Source organism: Oreochromis niloticus, linkage group LG17, assembly GCF_001858045.2.
Source record: "Oreochromis niloticus isolate F11D_XX linkage group LG17, O_niloticus_UMD_NMBU, whole genome shotgun sequence".
Taxonomy (NCBI): domain Eukaryota; kingdom Metazoa; phylum Chordata; class Actinopteri; order Cichliformes; family Cichlidae; genus Oreochromis; species Oreochromis niloticus.
In genome coordinates, this window is record NC_031981.2 from 20985093 (window position 1) to 20995927 (window position 10835).

A 10835-nucleotide genomic window follows, 5' to 3' on the forward strand; every position below is an offset into this window, starting at 1 on the left:
AAAGATGTGCTGGGACCTGAGGTGGTGTGCTACGAGCAGGGCAGTTGGAAAGTTGCCCAGTGAAAAAACAGAGCAAATAAAAAACGTGTGAATGTTGTTTTTTAAGATGTATGCTGCACAATCATTCAACATTAGAAAAAGAACAGTTTGAAGAAATCATTAAAATCCAAATATTTTCATGACATTCATGCTCACAGTCAGTCTGTAAACCCTAATGATTAAAGCAATTAAATAATTGTATACTCTTTATTCTAAGTGGGCGTGTCTGGGAAGTATTCTGCAGGCTCTGAAATACTGATGACATATGTGAATCCATTATGTTTACAATTCAGCTGCTGAGGTTTTGTTTCATCTTATTTTTTTAATGACACTGTGAGGTGTGACACCGTGAGCAGAGTTGTTTTCCAGCTACCTGTAATTGGAAGCGCAGGTATCTGTGTGTCGTGTGGTGCTCCACTCAGTGAAAAAAAGCAATATCTGTGAAGTGAATTTCAAGCTGTCTTGCTAATGGCCATCAAGAATGTGTAATCACTCACCACAAGTACCATTCAAGTCAAGAGTAATGAAGAATAACTGCATTTAAATGTCCATGATTACAGTATTTAATTTGAAACTGTATATTTACCTTACACATGCCTTCCTCAGTGATGCATAAGTGAAGAAAATTAAATCAGACACTGTGAAACTATTTCAGCTGAGCTAACAAGCTCTTTAATTTAAATGCAGTGAAACTGTACATATACCATGACATTAAAGCGCATCAATATAAAATACAATAAAATGTTTGCATTAAAGTTTTTCCATCTTTTGCGGGTTTACAGTGCAACTCTAAAAGAATCTGTTTGAGACGTGAAAACATCAGTTTTCAGTTATTTGCTTTAGTATCCATCTAACTTTGTGTCTAACTGTTTGAGGAAGATCCTGCAAGCCCTGACCTCATTAGTTCTATCCAACACCTCTGGGGTGAACTGGAACAGCAACTGTGATCCAGATTTATCACCCAGCATCAGTGTAGCAGCACATTAATGCTCTCATGGCTGAATGGGAGCAAATCCTTGCAGCTGGGTTCACAATCTGGTCAAAACCCTCAAAATAAAAGAATGAAATGTGTATGCTATTGTTTTTGTCCAACTTCTACTGGCAATGTATCTGTTAATTGTACTTTTTCTCACTTCTAGAAGTGGAATTATGAAGCTTTCCCTTATTTATGTCATATATATACTCTCCCAGAGGTGGATTTTTATAATGGTCATGGCACAAGTTTCAAAAAATGAGGTCAATTTATGTACAAGGAATCCCTGTGAGACTAACCTCTGGGTTCAAACTGCCCCACAATGCTCTCTTCAGTTTTTTCTACTCTTCACCGTCTCAGGCACACAGATTGTGCCTTCTAAGTTTTATTTAGATTTTTAAATTTTAATGGAAACAACATAGAACAGTTCAATGAGCTTCTGAAATGAAATCTGCGGGGGGGGGTAGGTGACAGCCTTTTTAGCATCTACAGGGGATAAATATTATTATTATTATTGCTTTTCTTTCATCTTCTTTTCTTTCTTCTCCTCTGCTGCCTTATTTACTCCTGTCATTCTTTCTTCCTTTAGTTAAAGGAGTTCATCCTGTCCAGTGGTGTGGGGGCGGGGCCTGCGTTGCCACGAGCGCTGGAAATTGTCGAGGGCAATGTGCGCTGGCACCGCCTCCACCGGCGGCAGTTCTACCAGTGGCTACGCAAACCTCCGAGTACCACCTTCGGCTAACACCATGCCAGCCAGCTAAAGTGAAGTGACTGCAAACTGACTGCTATGCTAACGCCATGCTAGCTACCAGATGCAGTCAGACAGAAGAAAAGACAGACTGAAAGATCAAGAACACTGGGTTGACTGGTTTTGATTTTTTTTAAAGAACCTTGATTTCAATCTTTTTAGCTCTACTGGATTGCTTTCCTCCACTTGTGGCTGATGTGGTTAAATTGGTTTCTGTGCTATGTTTAGACTGCTTTAAGGGTAGTCATTGAGACAAGAACCAGCTGTCAGATTAAAAACAGCCAACAACCACGTGAAATGACTAAGATTTTTATAAACAACAAAAAAAAAACAAAGTTGTATTTCAGCTAGGCTTCATTAGACACAGCCCATGGGGGACTACTTACTGTGGTATTAGCAGTCACGGGTGGTTCTTTCTGAGGTTGACAACGCATTTAGATATAAATGGTTTAGTGAGTTTTCCCTTTAAAACATCTAATATGACACTGATGTTTGATACTAGCTTTTCTTTTGATCAAAAAATGGGAACACAACCAGTATTGAATAGTCAAAAAGTTTATTCTGTTCATTTGGACATAGCATGTTCAGTGGGAGAAACATTTTGTCGCTCATCCAAGTGACTTCTTCAGTCTCAGCCACTCAAACCAGCGTTCCTCCCTGTCCAGGATGTGTACATCCTCATCACTGAAAGAGTGTTTACTGGCCTGTAGGCATAGATAGACTACAGAGTCCGGGACTGACAAGTTAGCTCTTCTGTGTTGTGCCATCCGCTTCGCCAGAGGTTCCCCCCCCCCCCCGATGTATAAATCATGGCAGTCCTCCTGGCACTTAACATCATACACTATATTACTCTGTTTGTGTCGGGGACCCGATCCTTGGGTGGACCATTTTTTGGTAGCGTTTGGTAGCTCAGCGAGTTTTGGGGTTTAAAATCCACAGCGACTCGGTGTTTAGAAAAAATGCGTCTTAACTGTTCCGATACTCCTGACACATAAGGGATCACTACGGGGTTTTGCAGTTGTCCTTCTCTCCTAGATCGCCTGGAACTTTCTTTAGGTGCCTTCCCAGCTTTGACAATTGTCCAGCTGGGATAACCGTATTTTACTCAGGACCTTCTTGATATGATGTTCTTCTGCTTCCCTGGCCGCTGTATATGAGGGATGGTGATCGCTATGTGTTGTAGCATCCTAAATGACACCCAGTTTGTGCTCCAGTGGATGATGAGAGTCAAACCTTAAATACTGATCCACATGGGTAGGTTTACGGTACACGTCAGCTTTTAAATGTCCCCCATTACTGATGGAAATCTCACAGTCTAAGAATGCTAACCTGTCATATCCTCCCTGGTGAATTTGATGTGTTGGTCCACTGAGTTTATGTGATCAATGAATTGTGGTACGTCCTGAGATTTGATCTCACCCAGGTGTCATCCACATACCTGAACCAATGACTTAGTGGTGTTCCAGCCTGAGACTGTAGAAGTCACTTGGATGAATGACGAAACGTTTCTCCCATGGAAAACGCTACGTCCAGAAACAGAATGAACTTTTTGGGATACCTGGATGATTAAGCATGCATCAAGACATTGGATTGTATGGTTTCAATCACACAATGCAATGAATTGAATAGAAAGGATTCAAAATAGACCTTTCAACATATCCAGAACAAAGAAAATTTTACTCTCACTTTGACAAATCATAGGTGTAATTGTCTGCATTTTGATTGGCTGATTAAAGATGCAACTTGCAGTTTTCAGTCCTTCAAGGCTCTGATTCTCACAACGTCCTTGCTAACCAAAGATCCAGAACAGCTTAATCAGTCTGGCCTGTGTTCAGCACATTAAACCGGCTGACGGTAAAAGGCAGACACCCTGGCAGTTAGGGGCATGTCGATCATTGAACAGAGCTGTAATTAACACTACATGGACTTGGTGTCTTCTGATAACACTCAGAGCACTGATTCACACTCATTAACTCTCCACAGAATTCATACCGTTCGGCCTGAAATTAAAGGGCAGCTTTTTTTTTCATGATCAAAGACTCAGCTTTTGAAAATATCAGTGGGTTCGGGGGGGGGGTGTTGGGGCCTCGTTTCAGAAATGTCCCCTGAATATAAAAAGCTCACAGCACAAAAGCTCAAACAAAATTTCCTCTAAACCAGAGAAAACACTTAATGCTGAAGAATAATAATGGTCGAGCAAAGGTCTGTTTTCTTTTCTATAAGCAAAACTGGACAGCATTTTGAAGGAGACTTTAAAAGCAGGCCTAAAACAGCCTTGGTACATAAAGGGGGTGTTGGGTTTAAGCAAAAGCACAAAGGAGGCTGAATAGGACAAGGTTTACAATTTCCTATAAATTAGTTTTTCTATTTAAAGTTGTTGACAGCAACTACAAAAACAGAATTTACCATGAAAGGTATTTCCCATTTGCCAATATGTAAGTCTGTATTCTGTGCCCTCTGTAGGATTAAATATGCTACCTGACAGAAAATCAAAAGAAAAAGTATTTAAATGCATTTGTTTTTCATTTGTAAAGGCAAAGAAAGCAGGAAAAGAAAAACAAATTCAAATGTAAAATGAATACAGCTCTCATTAGCCTGGTCTGAAAAATAGGAAATATCCAGTTAACAGCAGTTCTTTCTGAGAACACTGTTGATGTCAGAGGTCAGAGGAGAATGACCAGACTGCTCTGATAGGAATCTGATAGCAAGACAGCAGTAACCCAAATAATCACTCATTACTATCAAAGTATGCAGTACAGCATCTCTGAATGCACAACTAATTTGGCATTCATAGACTTAAATGGAAAAAGACTCACATTAGCATGATCCAGTTAACTTTCAGGGGGCTAATTCTAAAAATACTAATTCATAGCCCTAAGCTATCATAATATATAATTTATATTCTTTAAAAGAATCTGTGTGTTTACTTGTTTGGAACAAGTAAAACACTTTTTTTTTTCCTTTTCTCCAACACATTGGGTTAGAGATATTTTTTTTGGTACATGTAATCTTAAATTAAAGACACCTGCATCCACACACTTGGCAAGCTACCAGAAGGGGTCAGGTGTAATTGTAATAGTTTCCCCGAATGCTTCCCACTTCAAATCTGTCAGCCAGTAAACCTGCTATTTATTTTGTGACCTCCTAAAGTCTGACAAACTCCTCAGAGAGATTAATTGAATGACAGATGGATGAGAATGTTGGAATCATTCCTTGTGGAGAACTGAGAAGAGCCAGGGGACTGTAAAACTGACAGAGCATCTCAGAAAGCTTTTTCTGGCTGACAGCAATCTTGGAAATTAAATCAGTGACCAAATAACAACTCAAAAAGATTTCTGTGGTTTTACAAAGCACAAAACCAGAAAGTTGTTGGACAAAAGCACATCAGCCTCAACTTCTGGACAAAACTGACAGTCACTAATAAGATATTTTTTTGAGCCAGTCAATGGTTAGATATCAGTAAACCTGTTTTTTGTAAACCTGATGGACAAATCAGTGAGTAGAGTCAAAATGAAAGATGGTCAAATGAAACGTCCAACGAGACAGCTGAGAGCATGTTGTTTAGAGAAATGTGTTTAGTGTTGTTATATGCAGATGATGTGGCTTTTTAAACACAGTTGTACTCATGTTGATGTGACAGATTGAAGGTCATCATCAGTGGACTTATTTAAAGACAGGCAAGTGTAATCCTACAAAGTTCACAAAGTGATTTACTGATGAAATGCAAAGCCTGATGAACCTGGCATTTCAAGATATTTGTTTGCAAAGATAAGTTCTGTGTTGAGGAGCATGCACTTTGGCAGAGTTGATGCCATATGGGACAGCTTTACTTTTGCAGGGTGATGGATTACAAAGTACAACAGACAGTGTACAACAGCACTGACCATACACGCGGTCAGTCGTGCACGAGTGTCGTAGGTCTGACTGCTTTGTGGAGCCTGTACAGATTCTGCTGCGCTACAAAATACAAAGCAGAATGGAGGTGTTGGCTGCGTGACGGAAATGTGACAGATTCTGCAGATCAAAGGATTTCTGATCATTGTGGATTGTACAGTATAATGGGCTCTGCACTGCTGTGGACTGTGTGGCTAAGAGTCTTGCAGCATGACGGATTTAAAAGCACAATGGACTTTCAAGGGAGTAGATTTCTGATTTTGCCCTGCTGAGTTTTAAATGTAAATGATTCTGTGGACTCGAGAGTCTTAGGAACATGAGCTGGACACAAAAATGCCTGAAGAGAACACCTGTGAAACCTTTGGAAATGTGACTTTTAAGAAGTTTAAAAAAAAAGGACTTTTAATGTTTGTTGCATTGAACTTTCGTCCAGTGGAGCAGACTTTGAAGTTGTTCCTCTTCTCTTCGATCCAGCTTTGATGTTAATAATTGAGCCATATACAAATTAATGGACCTGCCTGCTTCTATAAAATGTGTGTCCAGTGACGTATGTTGATGTGCGTGTGTGAACATGAAGAAAACAGCAGTTTTGATGATGAGAGCCACATTACCAGTCATGATTAAATGATTATAATTATGATGGTGGAACTAATGATGATGGGTGACTCAGTGATGACAAATGTTGATGATGTGAAAAAGCTAATTAGTATTATTCTAATTATTATACTAATTATTCAGTGCATTTTCAACCTTTTATTGTCCATTCAGGGAAGTTTGGTCTACAGACACAAAGCACACAATAAATCTGCCCTGTGTATAATAAACACTGTAAATTATTCAACTGTGATGACTTTGAAATTAAAATGTGGACTACAAAGATGTTGATGCTGAAAATCATAATAATGGTGGTGGTGGTAATGATGAAGATGATGATGATGTTTATGGCTTAGGACCAAAATCTGAAAGACACAGGAAGTCCTACACAAGCCTTTAATCCTACTTCCTGTTTACTTTTCTTTGGTTGTGTTTTCTGATTGGACAATATTAAAACAAAAATGGTTACCCTTGTGTGTGATTCATTCTGTTTCTGTCCAGTACCTGGAAACCAGCAAGAAGGCAAGTAATAGGAAGGTTTATTAGTTTGAACGCACAGGGTAACATCCTGCTGAGCTGTTCCTCTGAAAACTAAAGTGACCTGATAGCTACAGAAGATGGTGTTGGCATTTCAGTACCAAAAAAAACAGAGGATACAGGATCCCATGATGGAAGAGTTTATGTGCACAGTGGGTTTGAAGATAACTGAGCTGGAAAGCAGTATTGATTCTGTACTTTTTCACATTATACAACCTAAGAAGGAATTACTTTAAAAAAAAAGTTAAGTATACAAGGAGCCACTAACCTTGGACAGAGGCAGACTGCAGATCTTCTGCCAGTTTATGATCAAGGATAGTTTGTGGTACAGCAGTTTAGATCTACTTTGGTTGTTGTGGTAATCCACTTTCACTTTAATCATTTTCTGTCTCTGCCTCTTTGCTGTCTGAAGTCACATGTAGCAAGTCGAGATAAACTGCTGGGAAAGTTTTTTTTAACATATTTCATTTAGAGGAGCCAGACTTTTTTATGTTGTCTCTATTCTATATAGGTTTCTTAAAGCTAGATTTTACTGTCCATTGATTGTATTTTCCCCTTTATTAGAGCTAAATATTGCTTAAATGTCTAGTGTTCACATGGTTTGTCGTTTCAGTATGGTATTGTCAGTGCTCCAGCAATCGATGTCAATCAGAGGTTTCTCTTTTAGGATAGTTTTTATCCAGTAAGTGGCAGTTGCTGCTGTTTGTCAGTACTGCCACAGTGGCTCATTTACACGTGTCAGTTGTTAATGAGAAGGGTTATTGTTCTGAAGCGGTGTCTAGTATCCAAGTAGTTTTCCGTGTCTGAACCTAAAACAAAGAGTACTTGAACCATCCCCACTGGACACAAACTGTTGTTTTATGGTTGATAAAGCTACTTGTGTCATCACGGCTACTGTGGAATTTGTAGGTCTTTAAAATGGGATCACAGTGGCTGATATTGCCACGGCCTGTGTCAGAGCATTGATGCCAGGAGGAATCTGACAAAACAGCATTATGTTACATTAACGAGAACATGTTGGCCCTACCCTGAGGTAGAAGCTAAAAAAAAAAATAACAAAACAAAACAGAAATGGTGTTTCTAAGAACTCTGATCGCTCCTAGTTACTGAACCATTAACACTAAAAGTGGGGGACTTCCTCCACAAGTTATTAGAGCGATTGAAATGTCCCTGCAGTCTGAAAGTACCTTTTATGAGTAACCACTAATCACATGATAAGTGCTGCATTATTTCTCTGAGCACAGTGAACTTTCCTTTTGCTAAGACCTTCAGTTATTTACTATTTTTCTAATGTTTTTGTAATAGTCTTACTGTTTTTAATCCACTTGGGTTATATAATAAAGAATTTTAAAATCACAGTTTCTTTTCAGAGCCCTCATAGTCGAGTGATATTTGTGCTACTTTTAAGAAATTTAGGATCAATTCCACGACAGTGAGATAAGTAGATGCTGACTGTTAGCTTTTATTTTCAAGCTATTTATATGCACATATACTTTGTCAAGTAGAACATCAAATACAATAAAAGCGATAAGGCCTTTTATTTGGATACAGTCATTGCCCCCTTTGGTTCAAACACCATTTAGAGACCTTGCAGTTTTATTTCTAAAAGCTTTAACTCAAGGGCACCGCGTGTCTTCTTTCAGGATGCAGCACTGAGACCAGAAGAATAACCTTGTAAATAATCATAATCCAATTTTAGTCACTATCCATCACCTACTGGTTTATGAAATCCACTTTTGGTTTTTCCCATTCAGATTTTTATTGATACCAATAATGGAATCAGAATTGCTAAATTCTAATTTCCCGTCTCTATTGCTTATGATGTGGAGGAGTTGCGGCTCTAATCTGAGCCCCACTCGAATGATTACATCTCCGAGGCAGAGGCCAGCCATCGTTCAGAGACAACTAATTTCCGCCGCTTGTATCTGTGATCTCATTTTTTTGGTCACTACCCAAAGCTCAGCACCATAGTTGGGCGTGGAGTTGTACATCAACCAGTCACTTCCAGGCTTATTCTTCACACTCAGCTCTCTCTTCACCACTACGGTTTGTCACTGCAGCCATGGCACCAATCCGTCCATCCATCTCCAGCTTGCCTCTCCCCTCACACATCACTCGTGAACAATACCCAAAAATACTTAAATTCTTCCACTTTGGGCAGAAACTTGTCCCTGACCTGGAGTGGGCACTCCACCCTTTTCTGCCTGAGCACCATGGCTTCAGAGTTGGAGCTGCTAATCCTCATTCCTATGGCTCCACACTCAGCTGCAAACCACTCCAATGTGAAGTGGCATTCCACTCGACCTCCAGCTACAGTAGGACCAAAAAGCAGAGATGGTATTCAGGCGACCACCAATGTGGAGGCCTTTGGTTGCTTGACTATACCAAGAAATTCATCATGTTCTGTTGGCCATTAGTACAACAGAAAAGTATTCACATAGTCAAAGATCCAGTGAGCAGCTTCCATTTCTCAGACTTCTACAGTCCGACTTCTTTGTGGAACCAGAGAAGTCGCCCCCCGCCTCTTGATCCTGAACCCTTCAATCCTATTTTTGATGAATTCCACTTTAACACTGCTTGCAGTCTTGTGTAGTGGAGCTAGAACAACATCTGTCCTCCTTTGTGAGACAACTTTTCTTCTAGCTGAAACCCAGCTCTGCTACTGCAGGTGTGATTTTCATAGGATGGCAGTTTATCACAGATAGGATACAATATCTGAAAGTATTGGAAGGCTCATGCTCTGCTTCTGCTGCAGATACATCTCCATCTGTGTATGATAATTTTATGATGCGTTCTTTGACTTTGACGGAGAGGCTTACTAATGCTGACTTCATTGCAGCTTCAGCTTACTGAGAGGAAATACATCTCAAAATCTTATTAGTTTTGCAGGGATTTCAGCTGAACCAAACAGCAAATCTAAGCAGCAAGAAACAAACTACATTTAAAAACAAGAATTGGTAGGATATGAAACTCTGTTGGGAATATATTGATCCATACATTAACATGAAAAGCCATTTAAAATCCAGGTGATTACAAATGCAGCTCAAAAACTTTACCAGTATTTCAGCATTCAGTTCCTCTTTATACCACATTCATCACTGACACAGCCAGTAAGACAATGACCATCATCTCTTCTTTAGTGAAGAAAAAGCCCTGTAGTTGTTCGATTTGTCTTCATTTTAGATCTGCGGGGGCTAGTTTATCCAGCCACTGGATCAGTATGGTTACCCACACTTTGTCCTTATTCTTCTTCAGATGAAGAAACAGCACAGCAACATATGGAAAAGGACTGGCTCATGCCTCTTAATCTTTGAATTCAGCTGTTTTCAGTCTCATTGCCTTTACAAACATCTATGGAAGAATGGGTCAAACCTATTCTCTATGCTGAGGTGCACAGGGTCTAAACATCTTCAACACTCAGCTGAGTCTAACTGCAGAGTTCTTCTTGTGCCAAATCTCCTTTGGCATTATTATCAGCACTAAAACTGTGCACTGGGAGCTTCACGCTATGGGTTTCCATGGTTGAGCAGCTCTTGTATGTATAATGAGTAGATAGCTCATTGTATCCATTATTACCAGTGTAGAAGAGAAAATACACAGAATAACAGTGGGGACCTCCTGACAATGGAGAGGTCATAAAATATGTTTTCTTGATCATTTCTAACCATTAAGTCCACAGGGCTCCACAGAACAAAGGAACAAAATTAGTTTTTGAAATAATTCTAAATTAATATTGTCATGCCTGCTGTTTTTAGAATATAAAATAAAATTCTTCCAACATGTCCCTCAGTTGCTGGATCTTGTTGTTTTTCAGCCCACTACAGCTGTGTGGTACAGCGAGCATTCTCAGTTTGGAAGGCCAATTAGTTGGCGGAATGTCACTTCTCACACAAGCTTAGCCTTAGATTTTTGGAATTTTGCACAGGTATGGATGACAAGATGAAGAAAGTATGTGCAGATTTTCATAGTTCTAGCATATAGGATACACACTCCAGTTGTTTATCCTATATGACTGAATGCAGACAAGGCCAAAAAACAAAACAAAACAAA

The 10835-nt window shown here is 39.5% G+C and overlaps 1 protein-coding gene across 1 annotated transcript in view; it reads left to right on the plus strand.

The window, feature by feature from the left end:
• Positions 1 to 6716, plus strand: part of LOC100692659 (thyrotropin-releasing hormone-degrading ectoenzyme) — a 257284-nt gene extending 250568 nt beyond the window's left edge. The window contains exon 20 of the mRNA XM_019347171.2: positions 1602 to 6716. Coding sequence (XP_019202716.1) covers positions 1602 to 1754 — 153 coding nt within the window. The 3' untranslated portion in view covers positions 1755 to 6716. The remainder of the gene's footprint in view (positions 1 to 1601) is intronic.
• Positions 6717 to 10835: the final 4119 nt, after the last annotated feature.